The sequence below is a fragment of the Pempheris klunzingeri genome, chromosome 14 (genome assembly GCF_042242105.1).
Source record: "Pempheris klunzingeri isolate RE-2024b chromosome 14, fPemKlu1.hap1, whole genome shotgun sequence".
NCBI lineage: Eukaryota > Metazoa > Chordata > Actinopteri > Acropomatiformes > Pempheridae > Pempheris > Pempheris klunzingeri.
The window spans coordinates 11,623,986-11,650,619 of record NC_092025.1 but is presented as its reverse complement, the minus strand read 5'-3'; the positions used below and the strand labels follow the sequence as shown (position 1 = coordinate 11,650,619).

Below are 26,634 nucleotides of genomic sequence, written 5' to 3'. Positions count from 1 at the left end.
GTGCACCTGCAGCTTCATTCAGCCTGACATCTCCTGCTGATCATTATACAAGTGCACACATTCCTCAGAACTAACCATTAGGACACAAACCAGGTAGAAATGTCTCAGATTATAGCTACATGTAGCCAACTGCATAAAGCAACACAAATCATTAGAGTGTGCAAACGCAGGCATGCACACACACACACATAGGCATGCACACACACATGCACGCACGCACGCGCACGCACGCACACACGCACAGGCACACACTCTCTATAACCCCGTCCTTGATAAAGAGAGAAGAGAGCTGAGCATACAGTAGTTATGTGCCCACTCTTGATGCTGGAGCTCACTTGCACTGCAACACTTGAACCAGACATTGTTGCTGCACAGCAAGAGCTCGGCACTCTACCTCAGTGTTCAGTGAATGAGCTGCTTCAAGAGTTGCACTTCTAATAATCCAAAGTTCAGAAAAGCTGCAGGAATTTGAGAGCCGATTACTCACTTCAACACACTGCAGCAACAAGACGGCTTTCACTTCCTTTTGATTTTTTGGATTTTAAAAGGACTCTTTTTGGAACACTTTGACTGGATTTTATTTGAACTGTATTGGTATCATGTGTTAATCTTTTTCATGAAGGTGCTACACTTTGTTAGCCAGCATTCCTGTTGTATTTTATGGCTATTTAATGCAAACAGGGAAGACTAACTCAGCAGGTAAGTCTATCAAATTGGCAATTATTGACACATTCAAATGCACAAGACGAATATACTCAATTCTTGCAACTGATGTTTTCTTTAATATTCTCACAGGTGCTAGAACAACATACTCTTTTATTCTAAAGGACCCTATCAACAACAGGATCAAGTGCCATTAACATTATATCATATTGTGGAGTTCTGGTTCTACAAAACTATGGCGTTTAGTGACCTCCTAGAGCTGGTGGGCAGCACAGGGCGCTTCCAGATCCTGCATGTGACCCTCCTCTGCATGCCTGTCCTGATGATGGCCAGTCACAACCTGTTGCAGAACTTTGTGGCCGCGGTGCCCCATCATTACTGCAGCGCGCACAAAAACGTCTCCCAGTCCTCGCTGAGCCCAGAGGAAACGCTGCTGATCACAGTGCCGCTAGATCAAACGGGGAAGCCACAGAAGTGCCAGCGGTATGTTACCCCACAATGGCACCTTCTGGCTAAGAACGGGACCTCCGGTTCATGGGAGCAGGATGACTATGAGGACAGTTTGGATGCTGGCCTGCAGGGATGCACAGATGGATGGTCATATAACATGACTGAGATGAGCTCCACAATCATATCTGATGTAGGACCGCTTATACTTTTTTAGTCACCTTTTTACATATTTATATGTGGCCTTGTTGTTGTGTGTTAAGTTGTGTTTACATTTTTGCCAGTGGCATTTGGTGTGTGATATTCGCTCCTTGAAGCAAATGGGACAAACCATCTACATGGGAGGTGTGCTCGTGGGAGCTCTTGTCTTTGGAGGTCTTTCAGACAGGTAACCTTTTGATTTCACAGATACAGTTAATATCATGGTTTTGTTACAACCTATTACAATTAATCATATGATGTCACTTTTCTGCTTTATCTTTAATTGTGAATCAATATCATGCAAGGAAACTTGCCTCTTCTGCATGCAGTATTGTTCAAAAATTGCAACTTCTCACTGACTTCCACCTTCTCCTAGATATGGCCGACGCATCCTCCTGCTCATCTCTAACCTGCTGATGGCCGTGGCAGGAACATGTGCTGCTTTCTCAACCTCCTTCCCCCTCTTCTGCCTGTTCCGCTTCGGTTGTGGCATGGCTCTGTCCGGTCTGGGGCTCAACACTTTCTCACTCAGTAAGCTATTTAGCTGGATAGAGAACTATCAGTGTGCTCTAGATGCAGTCAAGACGCATGCTGATAATAATAATAATAACAATAATAATAATAATAACAACAATAATAATAATAATAATAATAATAATAATAATAATAATAATAATAATAATAATAATAATAAAAGGGTCCTAATCATACAGAATTGTTTTAAAATATCCCTTTTATTGTGATTCTTTCATTTCAAGTTGTGGAGTGGATTCCCACCCGTGTGCGGACTGTGGTGGGCACATTTACAGGTTACTGTTACACAATGGGACAGCTGCTGCTGGCAGTCATAGCCTACTTCATCCGGGACTGGAGGTGGCTAACCCTGGCTGTGTCATTGCCCTTCTATGTTTTCTTCCTCATCGCATGGTGAGATGAAGTATTACACCGCAAAAACTGCAAAAAAGTCAGGGTTGCAGCCAGAATTACCGATTAATATTTGAACTTGCCAAGATTTTGTGATCAAAGATAAAATTGCTTCACTATGAACGTATAAACTAAACAAACATCTCATACAGGTGGTTTCATGAATCTTCAAGATGGTTAGTGCTGAGTAATAACTCCGAGCGAGCCATCAAGAACCTTCACAGTGTGGCCAGATTCAACGGGCGCAGAGAAGAGGGAGAAAAGATCGACCTTAAAGTAAGAGGCTGCGTTATTTCACCATCTATCTGCGTGGATAACTGTGTGTGAAAGAGATTTGAATTGAGAGAGCTCTGCCTTCATGTGTAGATGGTGCAGGAAACCATGAAGAAAGAGATGTCCAGTTCGCAGGGCTCCTACTCCGTCCTGGATCTGTTCCGCACACCCATGATGAGGACTATGACAGTCTGCCTCAGTGCTGTCTGGTACCTGATCTGCTCTTGTTGTGAAAACACAAAAACCCAGTGTCAGTTCTTGAGCATCTTTTATTAAATGTCAGTGAAACAATGCATTCTTTTAAATACTAACTCAGGTTATCAACAAGCTTTGCTTACTATGGCCTTTCTATGGATCTGCAAAAGTTTGGGGTGGACATCTATTTAATCCAAGTGATCTTCGGTGCTGTTGACTTCCCTGCGAAAGTTGTCGTAACTGTCTCTATGAGCTTCATTGGACGGCGGCCATCCCAATGTGGTGCCCTCATCTTAGCTGGAATCACTATTCTGATCAACCAGCTGGTACCTTATGGTGCGTCAGAACACATGCACACAAGGGAAGGTTGAACATTAGAAACAACAGGAGGTCTGATGCATGTCCCACTGCTTGTTGCAGATAAACAGACGATACGCACATGTCTGGCTGTGGTGGGTAAAGGTTGCCTTGCGGCCTCCTTCAACTGCTGCTACCTTTACTCTGGAGAACTGTACCCAACCATCATTCGGTGAGTCTTATTTTGAAAAAACATGTCAAGTATAATTTTGTGTTTTTTTATTAGGACTTAAATTCATATTATATTGTTTATTGAGGAAATCAAATTCATCTCTATGCATGAATGACACAGATAAAATATTTTCCTCATGGATTTATATAATGTGGAATAAGTTAACATTAAAGATTCGGCTGCCACCCCTGGGCAATTGCAGTTTATTGTTTAGATAAATACATACTTGGGGCTACTTTGTGATTGAACATAAATTACAAACAATAAAATCTACCAAAATGAATGTTCACTGCAAGCAACAGCAAAAAAAAAGGGCTGTGTGGCGTGTGTTTTGTTTTCTTAGCCTGCAGTTCATTGAACAGACACGTTTAACGGCAGGAGAGCAAATAAGGGTCAGAGGGCAGATGAACAGATAAAGATTAACAGCGTAAAACAGAGGCATGTCTGCCGTGACATGAGGGTGAAACATTGAGGGATCTTTGCGAACTCAGCGACCACGTATGCTTGTTTTGTAACGTGGGTGCATTTTATCCTCTTAAAGGCAAGGCAAATTTATTTATACGGCACCTTTCAGACACAAGGCGATTCAAAGTGCTTTACAGGGACATAAAACACAATACAAGAAAACCACAAGACACAGAAACATGAAATTGCATGTAAAACATAATAAAAGTACAAGAGAACAGATAGTTACAGCTTAAAAGAAGATGCACTAAAAGACAATAAAAGCATGTGTGTGAATAGTTACAAATTAAAAGAAAGTTATGTAGCTCTATTACTGGAAAGCCGCAGTAAACAGCAAGGCCTGATTTAAATGCGCTGACAGTTTTAGCAGACCTTAGGTGTTCAGGAAGCTTGTTGGGGAGCAGAGAGACTAAAAGCTGCTTTACCTCGCTTAGTTCTGATTCTGGGAACGCCAAGCAGAGCTGCAATCCTTCTCCGTGTTTGTGGATTTATTCAGATTAACCAGCAGCAGCTCATCATGGCCGAACTGTGTTCTGTGTCAGATTTTCTGATCAACGTCACCTTTGCATTTAAATCTAGTTTGTATTCTTTTACCTTGTACCTTTGCCATCCTCTACTGTGGGTCTTGGCAGAACAACACACTACTGCGTGTTTCTGTTTGTTATACCATTTTCTGGAAACTATAGGCACCAAAATATACATAGATATGTTTTTATTGTAATTTTCAGTTTAATTCAATGTCCATTTTCCACCACTTTATGACATGTGTGTGATATCTACGCCGCTGTACACCTTCATGAATGTTTTCGCTGTTGCCCTTTACAAAAAAATCAAATAAGGGCCTCTAAATCCATTTTTAAACCTTTATCTCCAGTACCACAACCACTGATTTGAAGGATGATTATAGCCATGCTTGTTTGTGGCATTTAATGTTTGTACTACCTTCTTTTCTCTCAGCCAGAATGGCATGGGCTGGGTGTCCATGATGGCCCGTATAGGAGCCATGGTGGCCCCTATGGTGCTTCTCGTGGGGGAGGACATATCTTGGATACCAGGTTTAATCTACGGAGGAGCTCCAATTCTCAGTGGAGTGGCTGTAATATTTCTTCCAGAAACACTCGGCACATCCCTTCCCGACACAATACAAGACGTGGAGGACAGGTAAGACTGAGCTCCAGTAGACTGGATACGTTCCTCGTCAGAATCAGAATCACAACATTAATTTTCGGAACTGTAGATGGAGGGACTCTAGGACAGTCATGTGTAATGGGAACGCAGACTTTTTGGAAAGGGTCCATCAGCATGGTCTACTCAAGAAAAAGATATAAACACAGTTAAAGAGAGGAAGAGAGAGAAACAAATTTATTCATATATGCATTTTCTATTTTAAACACAGGGGATCTGGGAAAAGTGCCGAAATGCCACCAAAGGAAGCAATAAGCTTGCAAGACACCGAAGTGAATCTCCTAAAGCAGGCTGCCTGAGGGCATCTGTGTTGTACTCCTGATGTTTCTGCAGACGTGTTAATGAAAGTAGAGTGGGTACTGCTTTTTTCTCCGGCCTCTTTATTTGTTTGATTTCTATAAAGAGTTTAAGGATTGTGTCTCGTGACTGCTGGACAAACGGAGTTGCAATGTTATTTTTTGGACAGGTCAATACAGTGATAAGAATAGCTGCAAACAATCAGACCCATGTTTATTTCTTATACAGGGCTTTAATCTTACTTTGGACCACTTGTGTTTTATATTTCACATATCTGTGTTCAAAAATAATAATTTCTCTGTATAAGGCTCCTACAGGTTAAATGCTGTGCTTTGCTTTCACTGTTTTTACAACTTCTTATTACTTTATATACAACCCTGTATATAGAACAAAAATGTATTTTCATTAAAATCAACACCTACTCAATTATCTCTTGTGTGAGTCTCTTTTCTTACAGTCTGACCACAAATAATTGTTAATGTGGTTCCATATAAATGGGCTGAGCCATTATCAGCAACATTAACTGAAACATGTCAGATGAAGGGCCTGCCAGAACAAGACTTTTAATTTAGACACAGAAAAAAAACAGCGCCCGGTGAGAGACAGACATGTAACAGCTGAAACAGTCAATGAGTAAACCTACACTTGATGCCACACCGAGTGAATGTTTGTGGGATGAAGCGTTACACGACACTAACGACCTGTTATGTGAGAACATTCCAGTTGTATTCAAATACGACATAATGTTCTTATGTCAACCACTAGTTTGCCATAAATGAAGTCAAAACCCTCGACCTGTAAATAAGAAACTTTTGGGTTTCACAGCAAGAGGTTTAATACGTGTGGGCATAATCCAGTGAGTGGGATGTTTTTCCACCTGTGAGGAGTAATAGACTAGACTTAGACCTACTTGTGAATAGAATTTCTTTTTACCATAAAACTGTAAGATTTTGCGAAATAATTTCACAAATTCAGTCCATTTTCATTTTTTTTTTTAACTTCACTCGGTGACCTTTCCTGCCCTGGATTCAACATGGCGCTGTCTGGGGACAGTTGAGTCTTTCCACATCATCTCCACCACAGAAAAAATACCGGTTTAGGCCAAATCATGAAGAAAAATTGTGTTTGATACATTTATGTTCAAATAATCAGCAGTTGAAAAGCTCCAAACGATCAGTAGGCTCCACTGACCCCAAATGCTTTGAATGAAAAGCGAAATAAAAAACCAGCACCTTATGGTCAGCTGAGTATTTGATATGGTAACATTATGTTGCTACTGTGCTTCATTGTCACAAGAATAAAAAAAACTATTTCAAACTGGATGAATTTGACAGTATTGATGCTTCATATCTGCTATGATTGGAGCTTCAGCTGCATTCACGAGTTGAGTAAATGTTCCCATAAACATCACTGTTAGATCCGTAAGGTGTGCTTACATCAGATATTATTGAATACAATTCAGAATATCTCTCACAACTTGTAAAAAGTGAACTCCTCTGATGTGGGATTTGTGAATCTTGCTGTTGGGACACCATCTAGTGGTGTATCCATGCTAATGCATCATACACACCAAACATAATTTCATTATCTGTATTTGATTTTTTTTTTAAAAAGGAGAAAAACATATGCGCTGAAATGTTACTTTTAATGTGACTGTTGTAGATTTTAATCAGCTGGACAAAATTATTTGCTTCTCATATAATTAGGGCTGCTCCCACGTGTTTGATGATTGTTTTCAATATGCAATGTGTAGTTTTTTTACTTTCATTCTATCTGAGGTCAAACCCTGTGACAGCTAGAACTTTTTTTATTTTAGAATAACCCCATACTCTTCTTTTCTTTTAAAAATACATATAATGTCACACTGTCGATCTCTCTCGCAGTATGTTTGTGTTTATGTGTGCTTGCATGTCTGGTACTTACTGTATGAACAATCACTTCAGAGAGCAGGAACATCATGCAGAACAGATTTGTTATGAGTAATAAACCCCCAATCACCATTTTGAACATGTAACATGAGCAGATTTTATGTGCGTCCTCCTGAGACGCGCCGTGTATCGTATGCATTGTGCCAGACGAGTCAAATTGCAGCTCTGCAGAAAAAAACTACATCGTAAAATGATATGAATAAAGATTTATTTTCTCATATGAACAGGTGGATTCATTTTTCATTTTATTTTACAATCTATGACAATCTCGCATTTTTTTCTTTTTTTCTAGCATATTTCAGGAATGACATGGGGAAAGGTTCTTTTTTATTGCTGAATGTTAAATGAAATACACTTTAACTGACTGGAAAAGAATTGTCTGCTGCGTTTTTACCATGCACCCATCTAACCGTGACCACAAGGACATGCAGAAGAGAGGTGTTCAAACATTTTTCAAGCGAGGGTGGGGTCAGGTGGGATCAGGTGGGGGTGGGGGTCATCAAACTAAACAGAAGAGACTGGCAGGACATGCCTGGTAGCATCTCAATTGGGTGAGAGGACTGGCAAAGTGAACGGAGTATCACATTTAAACTAGAGGAGCACTGTCTTCTTTTGCATTTTTCAGACATACAAAATTAGACCCAGAGGTGAGAAACTCAATGAAACATCTGCAAGTGAGGTGTGACCAAAAACCTTTCGCTATAACAACACCACTGTGCATTTACCATATAGCAGTTAGATTTGCAGATCAATCTTTTGATGAGTCTTTTTTTTTTTTTAAACCAATAATCATCTGATAATTCAGCATTCAGATGTTTTTTTTTTTTTTAACGAGGAGTAGAAACATACCAACAGTGATGAAGCATCATCTCATCATCTCCCTCACTGAGTCACTTTAAATTGGTTTGACTTTTATTAAAATGACCTTTAAGATATTTGCTTTTCCTTCAGTGGAGAACAGGGGGCTTAAACGATTTTGTTTACTTTTTAAAATTGTTATCATTTTGACGGACTTCATTTGAACTGAGTAGATCCGTCAACAAGACAAAGCAGTACACAGTACTATTGGAGGAGACACTATTTGGATGCTATTTGACATTACTTGGAAGTGTGCATGTAAAGTGGAGCAGTTTAAACCAGGTGATAACATAATTCATGGACACAGTCATTCAATGGACGTGAGTATGTGAACAAGAAAGGCTGACAACTTGATAGATGGCTGCATAATGGCTTTAAAAACTAACTCATGTAAATATGCATTTATATCATGTTATTTCATTCTACACTATAGGCATCACATAGTTTTTTTTTTTTTTACACACAACACACTACAGTCACCTCTTAGAAAATGATGTAATCAAACAGCAAAATAGAAAGTTTGCATATTTTTGCATTGTGTGATCCTCCAAAGTTTCACAGCTATTTCATTTATATTGTCTAGTATGTTCTGCACTGTTCTGCACTGAGCTACTTCCACTTGGCTTTCTTTCTCTCTATATGGGAGTGTTCAGGGAACTGGTAGACTGTATGTTAACATTTAGGCCTTCATTATCTGAGAACCTTAGTCTTAGGTAGACCTTAAAGTTGAGGAAGAGGGTGAACAGGGTTTAAGGTGGAGGGGGGTGCATGTGGAAATCCTGAGACACTGTGTGGCCTTTAACATGAGCCACGAAAACAGAATGGACACAGAAGGATGATGAGACATGGGATCAGGGGCCGAGCTGAGTGGAAACAGATGCAATCTTTTTGTTTTGCCATCACCTCCGATGGCAGGGGTCACCCTGTGCCAAGCGGCTCAGTGTTTGTTGGCCTCATAACAGACTAGCATGAGGAAAGCCTGCCGAGAAATAAAAGGGACTTAACTGGGGCAGGCTGGGAAAGGGGCAGAATAGCTGTAAACACATCAAGCAATGACCTGCATAACATACAACCCTACAGCAGCCTCACCTGTCCACCTACACTGGGGGTCACTGTTCTGATGAAGCACTATTCTGTGAACCTCTGAGACTCTCTTCTGTCAGCTCTGCTAAGACACCAGCAGACCCACTCGTTTGATGTCACCACGACAAACAATAAAATTCATCTGACAATCACAAATACATGCAAGCAAACTGACATGCGCACACACACAGACTCAGGCATTTACACACACAACCACACAATCTCTCTCTCTCTTTCTCTCTCTCTCTCTCTCTCTCTCTCTTTCGGGATATTAGTCAGAGGGCAAAAAGGATCTACACTGTATTTATCAGGCGTTCTATTAGATCCCAAATCATAAACCCTACAGGCGAATCATATTAATGTAAACATACACTTTATGTTGAAGTGGTTTATATTGCGTGACATGGAAGGGGTTATGTTCCAGTGGGGCTAGACTCCTCAAAGAATGCAACTTGGAAAGAAAGTAAAACAGGAAACCAGAGAGGAAAATAAAACATAAACGTGTATAAAAAATGAGGCGTCCATATAAGAAAGGCTACAAAAACCTCCACTGGCCCTCTGGCATCGGCATACAGCAAAAGGCACCACAATATTACTCTATTTTTTACGTTGTGAAAAAACTGGCACATCTTTTTATGCTGTAAATCAAAATGTACATATAAATAGAGTTTTCCCTATAAAAAAGTCTTTGCTGTTAACTAGTAGACAACTTTTGCTAAAATGAAAATAAATATTTCATTTGTTTAGAATATCTGTCAGTTATATAAAATAAAAATATTTCTTATAGATGCAGGTCTATACTATATTGATTTTTGTTGGTTCATTTTCACTCTTTAATGGGGTGTATTGTCCGGTTTGGAGCGTGAGTGTGTAAGTCTTGTGTGCATGTTCCCATGCCCACTGTGCCGCCCCGATGAGTGAGAAGTCCGACTGTCCACCGGCCTGTAGATGGTGGAGGGCTCGGCATTCATGTTCTGCATACTGAGGAAGGGCGTGCTCTCACCGTCCTCCTCTGACTCACTATCTGTTAGGCAGCTTCGAGACCCATAGTCCCGAGATGCCTCATATCCACGCGGGGCCACATGGCCATTCAGTCTGGATCTCCGCCAGCGCCGGCTACCAGTTCCACTGGACCCACTTCTCTTTGGTTGCTCCCGAGAGGAGAGATACTCCTGGGTGGTCTCATAGTCTTCTTCCTCAGCCAGCCGGTAGGGGCTGGAGGGCAGGCTGCCCCTGCTGTCATTTAGATAGGTACGGCGCTGCTGCCGGTAGGGCTCCTGGCACTGGGCATCGTGTAGGGGCACCTGATAGCGGCGCAGCAGAGGCTGGTCATCCTCAAGCGGGTAAGGGTTGTGGACAGCAGGAGGGAGAGACATGGCATGGCTGGCATTGGGGGATGTGATCTGGAAGGTAGGCACCTGCGAGGGCAATGAGTAATGGAAATCCACTGGCGAGAGGCGGGCTGGTGTCGTCAGGGCTGACACATATCTGTAGTAAATACAGAGAGGAGTAAACAGTTAAGAAGAGAGGAGCAAAAGACAGAATGAGAACGAGGAGGAGTGTACGTAAGTGTAAGTATTTTTCCATACATACAGATCTAGATTATATTTTCACCAGAGCACAACTGCTGTGAGGTAGCTTACACACTGGGCACAGTGACCGTATATTTCATAATCTTTACTAACCACTGACATACTTTCAATCACAATAAGGATCTGTTTGAGAAATTGGTAGGCAAGGAAGAGGACGGACATCTCGGCTAAAATTTTGTTTTCTCAGCTCTCACACACACTAACATGCATGAGCAGCCGCCCTGGCTACCAAAACAAAGAACAGAGAAACTCGGACACACAGAGGAAGTGTGACTTCATTTTCTGCTCAGGAGGTCATTACTCCATCCATTGTTTATACCACTTATCCTTTTAGGTTCGCAGAGGGGCTGGAGCCAGTCCTAGTTGACACTGTGCAAGAGGCAGGGTACATCCTGGGCTGGGCGCCAGTCAATCACAGCGCTGACACATAGACAGACAACCATTCACGCTCACACTGACATCTACAGGCAATTTAGAGTCACCATTTAATCTAACCTGTATGTGGTTGGAATGAACATGCAAACTCCACACACTTTATCTTTTCATAGAAATTGTTTGCTGCTGCATTGATGTTCTGAATGCTGTATATAGGAACTTAAAGTTATTTTATAGCTGGAAAAAAGTGTTTTCCACCAATGTTTATATATTTTGACACCCCGCTACAACAACAAACCAGTTTTCCTCCTGCCTGCAGAACTGAAATCTCTCTAATGGGAAGTTAACGTCACAAATGACAAACGCTTCCCCCAGGGATCTATTCTGGTTCCACTTCTTTTGTTAAGTTCAATCCAGACATGAATTGGAGTCTAAACAAACATGCTAAGACAGTCATTCACTGTTCTATTTGAATTTCATTAATAACTTTTACAACCATTCTTTAACTATCACCTGGGTGATCTAATCTTTTCAAGGTGTCTAAGCTCAGCCTGAGGTCGTCAGAGAGGAGCACCTCTGTTGGCTGCCCTTCAGTCTATACTGACGACTGACAATGACTAAACTGTCTTCCTCTGCACCCCAAGGCTCTGGATCAACCTGCCCAACAAGATTACCCAGCAAACCCAGTATCCTACTATACAACACTTTTAAAAACAAACCTGTTAAGTCTGGCTTTTGCTTTAACAAAGATTTACACTTTAATGGTCTTTTATCCATATTAAACATACTTTGAAGCAGCAAATTTGCCACTTTTTTAGCATGTCAGTGTGTAGGCTAATTAATATGCAGACCAAACTTTTCCTGTTCCTCTCCTATAACTTGACCAGCTCCTTATCTTTCCTATCTACAGAAGCCACAGTTACTGTGCTTGTCATCTTAGTAATCTTTGCTCAAAAATGGGCCATGGCCACGTGGGCACCATGGCTGAATGCTGGTCTTGAAGGTTCTTGAAGATGCAAAACCATTAATGTTAGATGCTCGCTTTAACAAATGTAAAAAAGGTAGAGAGTCAATGCTAAATTACATTTTGCACCTGGGTTTAAACTCCAGTTTGGAGTCAAAACATCAGAAACTAATGCATGTCATCACGCACACAGCCCTACAAACTAATACCACAATCATAAGCCAACGTAGCATTCATGTCAATACATTTGAAAAGCAACTTAGAATTCAGATAAACACTGATTGTGAATCATTGCGGATTAGAGTGTTCATATCGTCTTTTTATTGCCTTGAGGAACCTACAGCACGCTGTGTGAGATATTCCCACAACACTGCTGATACAGCTGATGCAGAAGCTGTTGCCATGATGGAAGAGGTGCTTGTTACCTGGAATGACTCTGAGGGGATGTTGGTTATGCAATCTGGCTCTGCATAACAGCTCAGTGGCCAAGGCCCTGTTCGCACAAACATGTTTGTTGTATGCTGGCATTGTTGAAACCATAGAGCTCAAGAACATAAAAGGCAAGAAACATCTTGTCTCGGAAATTTATATGGTGCTGGTCATTTGCTTTAGATGTTACTTATTCAGAAAACAATTGCCAGCCCTACATAGTCCAATTTCTTTTTAAAGGTCTTTGGCGATTTATATTGTACTTAAGTCTTTGCTGCAGCCAGCGGCCGGTGTAGCACGCTCCGTCAGTCATGTAGTCAAAAGTTCAAATACTTTACAGGTGCATGCTATAAAAAAACTCCTTGTTTCATTACTTTAGCATGATTGAAGCTAGACATGTGCTGGTTTGTCTATTCAACACCTCAAGTATACATTTTGCAAGAATAGCAGGCAAAGTATCACCGAGCATAACTTCAGATCTCCAATTAATTAATGTGTTGAAAAGTCAGCATCTGGTCCTGGGTGTGTCTTTGGTGGGCCTGCATGTTATGTACTGCTAATGGAAGCTTGTTCAGCCAAAAGGAAGGAGGCACCAGTTGGCTCATCCAGTTTCACCTTTGCTGCAGATGTTCTGAGGTCACTGTGCACACCGATCTAGTTGATGCACCTAACCTGCACATAAATTCTAAATGCAGACACACTGTCTACTATGAGAGCTTTGCGTGAGGATTTAATTACTTACCACTCGTATGAGAATGTAACCACTTTTTTGGATGGTGGAAATTAATCTCAATGACGCATTTGTGCTTTGTTGGCATGTTGGCTCCCTTTCAGATTTGGTGAGATTTTATCTACTGGATCTTATGAGGTTTCACTGGGCACTGTTCAATTGCGGTATCACAAGTACATTACCTTTTCTGATGGTAACCCATCTGAAATAGATTGGCTGATGCGGAGCATAACCAAGGTTTCATGAAGGAAAACATTAGGGTTGATACTTTTTCTGGAGACTTTGAACAGAGGTGAATGAGAGCCTGTGTATAAGCTATACGAAAGGAAAGGGCAGGCGGTCCTCATGTATAGCAACCTTTGGCTTGTTTTTTCAAACCTTAAACACAGCCTCTTCAATTACAGGGTCAACAAACACAGACTTGCTCTACCTAACTGGGCTGTCATTCCCCTCCTTCAGAAAATATGTGGGGTATTAGCAAAAATATCTTGCCAACTGTTTTTATGGGTGTTGTGTTGATGCTTAAACACACACTCCATAATTGCTCCCATATCCCAAAATTTCCTCCCAGGTCATTGCTAATGTAGGCTTGTTGAGTGACGGATGCTTTGCCGTGAAATGTGTTGGAATTCAAAACATCAGCAGTAAGCAAGTATGACATTTTGGGATTTCAGGGCCTCACTTTTGGACCCTAAAACCAAACCACGGAGCGTATTTTAAGCACTTATAAAGCAAGTTCAAATTCAGGCCATGGGTGACATTGAGTACTATTGAAATAGAGAGCATGTGGAAGATCTGAAGCACATTATTGAGAGTGAATCAATTTGAGCTGTCATGTTCTAGTTCATGTTAAAGGAACAGTCCTACATTTTGGGAAATATGTGTTGTTTGCCATCTTGCCCAGAGCCTCATGTGAAGACTGATGAGCCTTCAGTACAGAAATAGGTGCAGGATAAATATAGACAGCTTTGGAGCTTTGGTGTAAGGCACATTTCCTCACTTTTGACAGACAAAGCTAACTGCCTCTTCTTGCTTCTACTCTTTGTCCTAAGCTTGGCTAAACTCATCATGAACCCATCTCTGTGGTGCAAAGATGAAATCGATCGTTTCTCACAAGCCTGTGGGCAAGATGGCAAATGAGTGTATTTCCCAAAATGTCACATTGTTCCTTGGAAAAAATTAAAGGGAACACTTTAGCCAATCAGAATTACATGCTGGCCAGGAAATAATGTTACAGTAACTGTATGCACAGAGTTCCCATTGAAAGAAGCACTGTTTTTCACTCTTGCCTACCTTAGCGTATTTCATCATCATGCCTGCTGTGTGTCAGTTTCCACTGAGTCTCTCAGAGTGCCCTGACTGGCCTCTCGAGGCTGAGAGAGAACCAGCAGAGAGAAAAACTTCTAAAAATGTTCACGACAAACCCAGTGCCATATCAGCCATACAGGCCTGTTTCCCACCTGTCGCTGTGCGGAGAGTCTCCCAGCGAGTCGAAGGAGTCTCCGTACTGAAGGCCTGGCCGATGGGGGTCAGAGTAACCACAGTGTGCAGCGCGCCGGGCCCGTGCCTCCATGCACGCAGGACTGCTGCATTTACTGGTCCCCACGGATGATGACATAATTCCCGGCGAATCAGAAAGGATGCTGTCAGAATGTTCCAGGCTCCATGTCCGTTCCTCATGTCTGACAAATAAAAAAGGTGTTAACATGCACACACCCCTGCATGTCCCAATGGGATTCTTTTGTTTCCTATCCTTTTTTTTAAAAACAAAAAACAAAAAAGCCTGATGTACCTATTTCTAGATGCAGGACATTTAACACATCAAGTGCACAAATTAACCAATCACCTTGTGCGAGGTTTTGTATTTATATAAAATGATAATCCTTAATGCAGGGTAGGCATGGCGGGTATGTACCCTATGGTGCATGCTTACCTGTGAGTTGATGAATGGGCTCGCGTGGAAGAATTGTGAGATCTGGAAGAGGCATGGCTGGCAGGGAACGATCCCTCTGTTGCCGGCCGTATGACTCGTTCAGTTGCGGGGACATTCTTTGATATGTACTGTGTTGCAAAAAAATGGATTTGGCAGATGGGAAAATGGGAAAAAAAGACAAGCTTTTATTACAACTAAGCATAAAACCATTTGGTGTACATCTGTGTGCGTACACTTTAATAACACTAGGAATCCTTTCAGAAACTCACTTCCAACATAGGGATTTCCTCTGGGCCTGGTCCTGGGTGATTGGGTCCGTTAGCTAGGTTACGATTGGGATGTTCTGGACACATGTTTTGTCGCAGATGATTGTGCATCTTCTTTCTTTGTTTCCTGTTGAGCAAAATTCTGTCAATACTCTCATCAAGATGCCGTAATTAAAAATGTAACATTATGCTTTTCTTTTTACCAGAAAAAAAAGACGGTAATATATCATTCCCGCCTATGCTGCATATTACAGGCACTGCAAACAGCACATCAGCAGCTTGAGTACACAGTAAACTGTTATTTTTTTAAATAAGATGCAGGTGGTAATGGAAATCTGAAAGGCTACATGTGCAAAAATCATGAGCTGATCCATTCATCGGCAGGACTTACTTGGTTTTACAGTAGGCAACCACACACACGATGCCCACCACCAACAGAGCCACACAAATACCCGTGATTGTCAGGACTCTTTTCTGGTAGAGTTCCTCTGCCTCTGTCAACATCACACCCACAAATACACAGACGCACCCACACACACCGCATGCACACAGCGAGAGAAATAAAAGGAAAAAAAAAATTAGTGTCTTGCAGGTGCAGGTTTCCTTCTTTTTCACTGTAGATCTACATTTCTTTCTTTCATTTTGTTTTTTTTTACTAAATCCTGAGCAGTATGAAGCTTCATCTTCCCTCCCCTGACAACTCACTTCACAGTCAAACCTCTCCTCTCTCATAATCACAAATACAACAGATGCTGCTGCTGCCTGTGCTGCAGTAAGGCGGCGTGGGTGGGGGCAGGGGCTCAGCAATATTTGGACTGATCTATTAAGCAACTGTCTCTAAAAATCTGAGTAATTACAAATTATATATGATGCTGTAATGCCTTGGGCCTTCAATTTATGATCAGTAGAACCTGCAAACTGTGCAGTATAGCACCAGTGCACATGTGAATATGAAATGTGCAATGTCGGACATGATCCTCTAAGTTTTATTATTCAGTTTCGCTAGTCTGTCATGGTGCCTGCGTGATCAACAATCGGATTTATCTGTCACTTATAGAAGTCTTCATCTTCTCAGGCATTCAGTAAGCACAATGATAAGATCGTATTTCACAGTAATTCATGGAACAAATGAATTTTGAGATGGAATATGATTAAATATGAATCTTGAATGAGGCTTTTCTGCGTTTCCAGAGAAGAGCTTGTGTGCGGTTGAGGCAGACTCTTAGTGTCACTGGAAAGAGGTGGAGTGGTACCTGATAAATAATGAAATGAAAACTATTGAATTTGTACAACTCCTTTCATCTGAGGTATCGTTCACCAGCTGCCATTTTACGTCAACATGCCAGAAAGTTACTGACATCATGAATAAATCATATGTATTGATTATATTGGTGTTGGTATAACAACACGTGTCCTTATGGTCTTATACAAAAAATGCCTCTAGCATTTCCTTTACACTCTCAACCACTGAAGCACTTTTCTGGAGAAGGTAGCAGAAAACAAGAGCTAACAATGAAGGATGGGAATAGCGGCAGATAGAAGAAAAACAACTGTAGGTTCTAAATATAGCATTGCATGCTCACATCACAGCACTTACTCTTTGAAGGATAATTCAAACAAGTAACACAGATATTACAATTCATACTTTAAAGGTACATTTCAGCTATACTAAAGACGGGGTGATGCAAGAAGCATGGGCAAGATCACACATAAATATAAAGAAGAGATGGCATGTCAAAGGAAAAGACAGACTCTAAAGGCAATAAGGAGGGCTAGGGTTGAAGATTGAGGAAAGACATCTGGTAGGTACAAACATGATACATCATGCTTGTTACATATGGAATGAGGAACCAAAAATCAGTCCAAAAAGGAAACAATACCATTCACTAATTCTACATTTCCATTGCACATGAATGAGAAGAGATGACGTCCATGTTAATGATGTTTGATGAAGGATAAGTTGGATTGACTGAGGATTTGTCATTACAATGAGTTACGGCACGATTGATCGAGCGATTGATTGGTTAATCGAGGGATGATCGAGGATGATTTACAATTCACACCACAGACGGAGCGGGAGCAAGTCAAAATGAAGGACATCTATTTAGTAGCTACGCTACGACTGAGAATCAAAATGGATTGTTCCATACCCATAAATTCAATCCCAAGATGCTCTGCCATTGCAGAGGGTTGATAGTTGGGAGGAAAAACAAAAAAAGAAACAGCAGATTAAGAGAGTGGCACCTTCCAACATATAGTGGGGCAAATAGAAATCGGCATTAAAGCAACTGTGACAACAAACACTTGTCAGTAATTGTCAGAATGACGTGGTCAGTAACATCCGAGGCGAGGCAACAGAACACACTTACAGTACCGCATGCAACACACACTTCAAAACACACTACACACAACTACATGAATACACAACTACAACTTCAATAATTTTTTTTTTTTTTTTTCATTTTTATGACTAATATATTCAACTTAAACTATAACATTTCTTGAGCTCGACTCTGGATTTTGCTTGTGTGAAATTCATCTCACTGTATGTCTCAACACAGTCCAGTGTTGCAGTTTCTGTCAAAGGAGGCGCCTCACTTCTACATTTTACAAGTGGTTTTTGATCGAGGTTTCAGTTTTGCAGAAAGTGCCGTTTCATTACATAACCAAACAAGTCTCCTAATGGGAATAAGGCATATTAGGCACATAGCCACTCTCATTACTGCTGTGTGGGGAAAATATGCGTCATCTGCTGAGATTACCTGTTCTTTCAGTTTTCTGCTCCCTAAAATCGCTACACTACAGTTTTCCAAACACACCCATCACATGAACAGGCAAGTTAAAAGGAGTGTATCTGTACAGTATCGGAATAATCACGCTGAACGAGAAGAGTTATAGTTGGACCTTATATTATATGGCAGAGTGAGGCCATAGGGAGGCTGCACCAACTAGCTGAGTCCATATCTCTGGCAGCTCACTTGCTTTTTCTTGGGTTGAAGAAAGTCCCAGCTGTTCTTATGACAACATGCTCTTGTTAAGCCAAGCCCTTATGGCTGAGGAGCAGAAGCCATCCTCCTCCTCTTTGGTATCTCCTGGGGATGGGAGGCGCCCCTCCAGGAGGCGGGTCCTTCACTATGGAATAAATGTATGTGTGCACATGTTCCTGCTCTCTGGGACCAAAAAATGATTTATTCTCCTTAATTGAGAGTTGCAAATGTGAATTATGTGAAAGGGAATTAAGGCTTACTCTAAAGGCAACATCATGTCTGATTGTGGCTTTCAGGTCCCTAATTTCTACTGTGGATCTGCATTTTTGAATAGTAAAATAACACTACATCTTTCACTTTACTTTTTTATTCAAAACCAAAGCCTTTAATTATGTTTAGAGGTAATGCCTAAAATATAAAATTACAAAGTCTACTTGCATCATGGACAGAAAGCATTTTTCATTTTTGTGTGGTGTTGATATTAACAGGTATGAATGCGTCTTGTCTCAACACTGGTTTCATTAAATTAGTTTCAAATTCAACTTCTTTTAAGCCTACAAATAGTAAAATCACTGATTTGAACATATAAGCATGTAAACCAAGTAAGCAAAGCGTGGTCTGTGTTCATGTGGCTGGACAAGAAGTGGAAATAAATGCCGTCCTTGATGCATTCGCACAGCTGCACTGAAGTTAAACAGAATGCACAAAAAGTGGGTGAGTGTAGGAAAAAAGAGTTCCCACACACCACTGTCTGCTCTGCCAAAAAAACAAGTAATTTCAGCACAGTGCATTACGACTTAATGTGAGATGAAATTACTTGTAGTTAAGAAGGGGGTTTTTCGCATTGTACAGTGAGCCAACATAGAACAAACAGTGTGTGTAAGCTCTACAAGTCAGACTACAGGGATGAGACTCTGTAGGCAGCATCGGGCAACCCCAAAAGCAGATGCAGTTAGTTATTTTAATTGTACAGTTACACTGAATTGCAACCACATGGGCTTGCAAAGACACGATGCTGACAAATATGCAGTAAGATAGAAGGCGATTCTAACCGATTATCTGACATGAGTTACAGGCTTTGTATTTGATTCTATATTATTAAGATTATTATTAATATTATCATTATTATTATAAGACACTATCTTAAACATGCGTATGTTTCATTCAGAGAATCAAGTCCACGCTACATGAAATCTTAGTTGTTTGTGTTTCATTAATGTCAGGTCACTCACTCCTTTCAATATCACCTGACATTCTTTACAAGTAATCAAAAGTTAGTACTGAAGAGTAAAACAGTGAAGACTGCAGTTGATAATCTAAAGAAGCATGACTCCAGACCAAATGGAGGGTTTTCAAATCGAAAAACCTTAAGGGCGAGATCTATCAAGCCGTAGTTCTCCACAAGCCTTGATCTAATCTTGGTATAATTCTGCAGTTGATGGATGTGTTTGCTGATGTTGCCGTGTGGAGTGGTGCAGGGTTGACTTCTCTTACCCCAGGCTAGCAAAGCTTTTTGACACAGCACTTGACATGGTACAACACATGAACTCTTTGCTGAGAACATATGCTGCGAGTGCACCATTTTGTTGCTACTTCTGGAGCAATGTGTGTTAGCAACAAAGGCAATTTGCTAAATGTTGGACTAGAGAGTTGCTGAGATTGAGGTCAGTAAGTTATCGGCAGCATTTGAAAGTGTAAAAAGTAGGGCCAGCCTAGCATATCCTGATGTCGAACCTGTATGTGCATGTATATTCTGTGATCCACAGAGTATCAGAGTATCAGTATCAGAAATATTCATTGCTAATGACTGGACCTGTGGGGAATCCCTTATTAACTTTAATTAGTCAGGAATGACATGAGTGCTAACTGGATTTTTGTCCTATTGGCAGTATAATCTACATGCTGTTAAACAAGGTCACAGTTCCACGCTAATATGTTTATGAAGAAATCCTACAAGTCGTATCTTGTTCATCTGGAGTACCGAACATAGGGCCTGTATCAAAAACAAGAGAGACTAAATTTCAAGCTCCAAGTGACGGCTCAAAATAAACATCTCTTCATCTGTTGAGCTAGAGCACCACCTAACAGATTCAATCATTTGTCATGCCTATTAGTTAATGCTAATTGTGCAGGCCTGGCTCTCCATCCATCACCTCTGACAGGAGCTCACTGCATAAACAAGCAGCATTAGTAGGTGAGTTAAAGGCAGGGTTGTAGTAATCGTTTTGCCATTGGACTGTGTTGTTACATGCAGCTGAGTTTGTGCATATGAACTTCCTCAAAGCATCTAAATTCATCCGCCTACTTGTTGCTATCAAACTTACTATCAGCTTGTATTCTGAGAGTGCACATGCAATACACTGCTAGTTAAAGGGCACACAATATCACATGCAGACCAAACACAATAACAGACTCCACTACACTATGCCAGTTTGTAAATGAGTCATCGGAGGACGCACAGACAGAACTATTAGGTAATAACAGGAAATTAATGCAATCTCTCTACACCCAGCATGCACGCATGACACGAGGACAGTCTGACAGAGTGACAGAAGAGGAAATTGACATACGGTAGAAACTGGCCATAACGTAGGTTTGACAGCGATCACCAGTAAAGTCATTTGGACACCTGATGGAAAGAAACAAAGCCACAAAAAGAGAGGGAGGAGAAGGGTGGAGGGTGAGTGAGAAAGAAAGAAAACAGAAAGAGAGAGAGGGCGAGGGTGGAGTGAAAAGGAGAGTATGCGTAAGAAAAAGTGAAGAGAGAGGGAGGGAGGGAGAGAGGGAGGGAGGGAGGGAGAGAGAGGGAGAGAGGCAGAGAGACACAGAATTAGAACAACAGCACATCTACAGACAGCAGAAGCAGAGTGTTCCCATGGATGTACGCCGTGTACATGGTGTAGTGCACAGCTCATTGCGTGTTGACCTGAGAGGGAGAAAGAGGAGGAGAAAGAGGAAGAGAACTGGGTGGGGGGGTGGCAGCAGGAGTCCACAGAGGTAATCCAGTGACAACTGTGTCTCTGTTCTCAGCTGCTCATATCAAGCGAACATACTTTTGAAAGGATTGGGCATGTACAACCGCAGCGGCTCAGTCTGTAAGCATCGCGGGCCGAAGTATCCATCCGGACATCTGGGAAGGAGCAGACAAGTGTTATGAAAAGGAAAAACACAGGAAGTGAGGTGCACTGTAAATGTTACTATGACCATAACAATATTGTTTAAGGTCACAGCGAAGCTATATGGATAAAGAAAAAGAAAAAAAAACGTGGAAATGATTATGACTTTCACAGGTGACCCAAGCGTTCACTGATATCAATAAACTGTTTCACCTCTGAAAAATTTTTTAAAAGTGAAAAGTAAAACAACAAACAAGATAAACTGCTACTAAAAGTGACCCACGGTATACTATGAAAGAAAGTAAAAAAATATAAAAATGATAAATCAATCCAAAAATGCAATAAAAAGCAGGTAGGGAAAAAAACCACAAGTAAATTATGATGTAAAAGGCTATGAATAGACTTCATCAGCTCCCACAGCAAAAGCTCACTCTCTTTTTGAACTCTGTAACTGTATTTTTTGGGGGGATGAGAGAAGAGCGATGTTCAGGTGCACAGGGACAAAAAAAATGTATCAGGGGATAAAACATGCATTGGTTTGTAGGCGATCAATAAATCAATCCTGTGAATGAAGTCTGTGCAGCAAAGCTGAAATTGGGGTAACGTGGTTTCTTCTCTTGGTGCCTGTTGGGAGCTCGGTAGTTGTTTTCATAACCTGTGACACACTTTTATAATCCATAAAAGAAAAACAACCCAAAAAAAATAAATACAATAAGTAAAACAAAATCCTGAATTTGTATCTGCAGTTTTAAAAAAAATCTATTTGAACATTTGACAACTCTCTTTGTTTTACTGGCAGTTTGAAACACAAGTCAGAGCTAAGAAAAGGTTTAGCTTTATGTCAGACTACTGCAACATCGCCTCGATCATTTGTGTTGGACCGAACTATATTTCCTCATTATAATCCCTTTAGGATGAGCAGTTGGTCTTTTAGGGGCACCGACATTCCTCTCACAGTCACAACTAGACCACCAATCCCACAAAGGTCATTGCTCGTGATTTACTGGTTTCACACAACGTCTCCCAGGAGCGCCATAACATTCAGCATTGAATTACTCATAGTGAGTGATGGTGTTTAACTGGGGGATAGCACCACCTCGGCCACGGCTGAAAGATGAAAGAAGTATACTGTCACTACAAAATTCAACAATCAGATGAGCATGCAAATGTCCACTGAGGCGCAGCTGCAAACTCTATTATCCCTCTTTTATCCTTAGTTTACAAAAGAGGAAATAAATCATCGCCATCATTCATTAGTCATTATAAATGAATAAATGAGAAAATAAACACATAACATTTAGAGGGAAAAGAATGTTTTAACAAGTGTTGCCAGAGTTGAAGCAGGACCTGTCCTTATATAATGCTTCTATAGTACATACTGAATATACAGTAGATTTGCAAAATCTCTTCCTTTCTCAAGTCCTGCCAGGAAGAGGTTTTTTTTTTTTTTTAAAGTTCCCAGTGCGCCCTGTTGATTATTCTACTTTATACTTTTATACATTCTTATAGAGCTGAAACCATTGGTCGCCTCATTGACAGGAATTTAATTTGGAGCTATTTTGACAATCCCCGACAATTCTCTGGTTCCAGCTCCTCTGATGTGAGATCTGCTGCTTGTCTCTTAATCACTATAAACTGAATATCTTGGGATTTTGGAAAGTTAGTCAGACGGACTCCAATTTGGTGTTCATTTTGATGTGTCAGCCAGTCAAAAACAGCAACAAACATAGTGAACAAATAATATTATCTTAGATTTGGCTGAGAAGAAGGCATCCATATGTCCATCCATATGCGTTATGTGAAGATGACAATATATATATATTTTTTTATGATTTATATGTTTTAAAGCGGCCAATTTGCTTTTTAAAAATTAATTTATTTGAAAAAAATCATCACAAAAACACGTTTACTTTAGTGAGTTACTTACTTTGGGTCATTTATTAACCTTACTTCCCCTCAAAACAAAGTTTATACCTCAAAGTGGAGGAGCTGGGCATAAAAGTAGGACTAGCTGTCTGCAGGACTTGTTTAGCCAGTGAGTAATACCCACTGAAGCCTGGCCTATATTGAATGAGATGGCTGTGGGGCAACAAATCCCTGCAGGCCTTCACTGCATTATCCAACTTTTCTGGACCCATGCCCCAGACGTGAGTGAATTAGCTGCAGCAATTGAGTTATTGCTGCCTCCAATTTGTACACAGCGTATTGAACGGCTGTTGCAGCCATGTCCTCGTTGCTTGTCGAGCATTCTTCCTTGGGCCAACTGGGCACAAAAGCCTTGCCAATGTTTCAGCTCTACATCAAACCAGCCAAAGGACTTATGCTATGATGACATATGGTCGAACAGAACATGCAACATAATATTTGACAACCATGACAGGAGGCAATGCTCATATTTTGTGTTGTACACTAAGTACACTAATAGGGTATCAGTTGCTGTTCCAGTGTCTTGCAGTGACACTATGCTGAATAAAGCTAGGGTGCAGCTAACACTTATTTTCCCAATTAATAGACATATCTTTTAGTCTTTTAGTTTAGTATAGTTTACACCTATAGTTTACACCAACCTACAGTCCAAAACCCAAACTATTCAGTTTATTAAGAAAACCAGTGAATGTCTGGCATTTTGTGCTTAAGCAATGACCTACATATCCAAATAATTTGCATATTTAATTTTATGACAATGGCCTAATCGGTTAACGTTCTCACAATTTCTTCTTTACGCATACAAAATTTGTCAGTGTTCTGAAAAACACAAAAAGCGAGGAACAGAACTGTTTATTTTAAATGATATCGTCTCCTGAGTTTGTACCGAATGATGTTTCTTGACTTTGAGTGTAATACAAACTAAAACGTAAATGTCAAAGAAAAAAAAAAAGGTTGTTTCTGTGATAATGTCAACCTGTTTTCTTCCTGAAAAGCTGAGATACATGGTTCCTCCAGCACACTTTACACTCGGGTCTTGATCCCCTCTGCCAAGGACCTCAAATGTAAGCAATGATTCTATTTACCTCACTGGGGGCCTCTAACAGGCATAAATATTTGCTCACTACTAAACCAGTGACTCATGACATTTTGAAAAGGCTTTTAATGTGCAGCCCCCCTGTACACTAAACATGACTTAAAAGGATGAGCGCACCACCGCCTCACTCCATTATTAGTGTTAAAATACACAACAGGTGGGTAGTTAGGCAGACTGGCAGGATTTTCCTGTGATGTGTTGCTGCTGCTGCTGAAAGAAAGAAGAGCGGAAATCAAGTGCTATCAGGAAAATAAACAGCAGGATAAGAAAAATGTTAGTTAGGATGTCACAAAAAGAGTTATTTATGAACACAGCACGAAATGAAAATTGCATTTTCAAAGTAAACCCAAAAACAAAGGAGATAACTCACTTGCAGGAGAGCTGATTTATACCATGTATGAAGTAACAGTCGCCGCCATTCACACAGTAGGCCTTCTCTGTGTCGTTGCATCTTCTGGCGTGGCCTGAGCCTGGAGATAGCGTTGTGGTTACTGAGAAAAGAAAATCAAGAGAAATACACATTACCACCAGCTGCATTTATCTTAATCTTAATTCATCCTTTATGTGTCAGTAGCTCCATTGCGATGAATAAATGATGATTTAAAAATACAATTTGTTGTCAAAACCTGGAGACATCATGACACATAATGTCAGGAATTTCATCTAATATGAACATGGGTGTTATTTTCATCTCACCGATTATTCTCAGCTTTAACCATATTATACACTTGTGCTTCACGAGAACTCTTAGTTTTCCATCCACAAATGTAATTGTGTCTCTAAGCAGTGTTGACACTATCTCAAGAAGTTCTATGAGCAAAGATAAATATTTCCCTGACATTGCGTAGGAGTTGTTTACGCGTTGACTCAGGTCCTTGGAATGGCCCAAAATGTCGTGTATCTGCACTTAATCCCCCCGACTGAATAGATATAATATGTTTGGGATGAAGTCTGCTTATCAGGACGAAAGCGAGAACGTTTGAAGGAAGCGCTGTGCTGAGAGAGGTGCACAGTGGCAGGATTGGGCTTGAGAAGGGAGGAGTGTGCCTCGCATGTCAGATGTTGACACGTGATTGCAACTGTGTACCTGCTGTCAGACGCTATTAGCACCTAAGTGGAATGTGACAGTTTGTTGGTAGGGATACAGAAGTTTCCGATTGGAAGACCTTTACAACTGCAATACATCAGCTCCAGCGGCCTGATACTCATGTCATGCACAATGTTGTGACAAGAAATTGCACTAGGGTGTTATTCAGCCGGGCCACTGGCTCTGACATATAGTAGGCTGTTTGCCACCAGGACTAGATTTCACAACTCCCATTTGTTACACAGTTGAAGAGGTAGGCTTGATTCTCTCCTCTGGTTGGAGAAGTGTGCCCCATCTTGTTCAGAAGCTCACTTTAGGTTTAGCTAAAACAACTGAGTTTAATTTCCATGCTAGTTAGCATGACAAAGTATATGAATGACATCAGTCACTTGTCAGTATGAGTGTAACATTGCAAACACAAAATCATAATTAAAACTACAAATGTGTTGTTATTTTTCAGTAAATACCATTGATTAGCAGAATAAGATGTTCTCACTGCAAAAAAATGAAAGTTTCTTTCTTTCTGATAAAAAAAAAACAAACAAACGCCCAGATAGGTCACTGGATATCAAAATCTTCCCAAATTCTTCCTTTCAGAGTTGCTGTAAGCATGTATTCAGGTGATTCTTCATCTGATTTACTATTACAAGAATCCATCCAAATAACCAACCAAGTCATAAATCTACAGCTGGTTTAATCAGATGAGACTGATATCAGTTGCGATTTATAGCTGGCTTTTCATTTTTGGAGTTAAAAAGGAGTGGAGTAAAATATGTTCGGGCTTAAGCCATAAACTGTTCTGCCCAAATTCCTTGAAAATTATTTAATGTCTCAAACATAACACAGCACCCATCTGCTGTCTCCTAAAAATTTTCCAAAAACATCTCCAGGTTCACCAGTTAATCGGAACTAACTCGCCGTCACACCTGACCTCTCACTGGCGTGTAAAACACCTCATAAAAAAGATCAGACGAAGCCATCAGGAATAGGGAACTTCAAAACATTGTAAAAACCTCCTACGCTCAAAATAGAAGCCTTGTGCAGTCTTGAACTGTAAAACACGCAAAACAAAAGGCAGCATGAAT

At 40.7% G+C, this 26,634-nt stretch overlaps 2 protein-coding genes across 3 annotated transcripts in view; one reads left to right on the top strand and one right to left on the bottom strand.

Annotated features, from left to right (window-relative positions):
* Nucleotides 1–311: 311 nt before the first annotated feature.
* On the top strand, nucleotides 312–5,593 carry slc22a6l (solute carrier family 22 member 6, like). 2 transcript variants are annotated; one of them, XM_070843394.1, is made up of 11 exons: nucleotides 312–699; nucleotides 796–1,303; nucleotides 1,395–1,498; nucleotides 1,688–1,842; nucleotides 2,070–2,238; nucleotides 2,388–2,511; nucleotides 2,602–2,717; nucleotides 2,825–3,039; nucleotides 3,124–3,232; nucleotides 4,655–4,858; nucleotides 5,094–5,593. In XM_070843394.1, the coding sequence occupies exons 2-11, from the start codon at nucleotides 899–901 to the stop codon at nucleotides 5,179–5,181; spliced, it is 1,689 nt and encodes a 562-aa protein (XP_070699495.1). In that variant the 5' UTR covers nucleotides 312–699; nucleotides 796–898; the 3' UTR covers nucleotides 5,182–5,593. The 2 variants fall into 2 exon arrangements, with proteins under 2 accessions (XP_070699495.1, XP_070699496.1); XM_070843395.1 differs by lacking the exon at nucleotides 5,094–5,593 and having other exon boundaries at nucleotides 4,659–4,806.
* A 1,734-nt stretch (nucleotides 5,594–7,327) lies between these two features.
* The window catches only part of nrg2a (neuregulin 2a), a 50,740-nt gene continuing 31,433 nt past the window's right edge, over nucleotides 7,328–26,634 (bottom strand). Inside the window, exons 4-10 of the mRNA XM_070843573.1 lie at nucleotides 24,833–24,953; nucleotides 21,378–21,454; nucleotides 15,729–15,831; nucleotides 15,341–15,464; nucleotides 15,072–15,199; nucleotides 14,599–14,820; nucleotides 7,328–10,536 (exon numbers count right to left, since the gene is read on the bottom strand). Of these exons, the coding sequence (XP_070699674.1) occupies nucleotides 9,882–10,536; nucleotides 14,599–14,820; nucleotides 15,072–15,199; nucleotides 15,341–15,464; nucleotides 15,729–15,831; nucleotides 21,378–21,454; nucleotides 24,833–24,953 (1,430 nt within the window). The 3' untranslated portion in view covers nucleotides 7,328–9,881. The remainder of the gene's footprint in view (nucleotides 10,537–14,598; nucleotides 14,821–15,071; nucleotides 15,200–15,340; nucleotides 15,465–15,728; nucleotides 15,832–21,377; nucleotides 21,455–24,832; nucleotides 24,954–26,634) is intronic.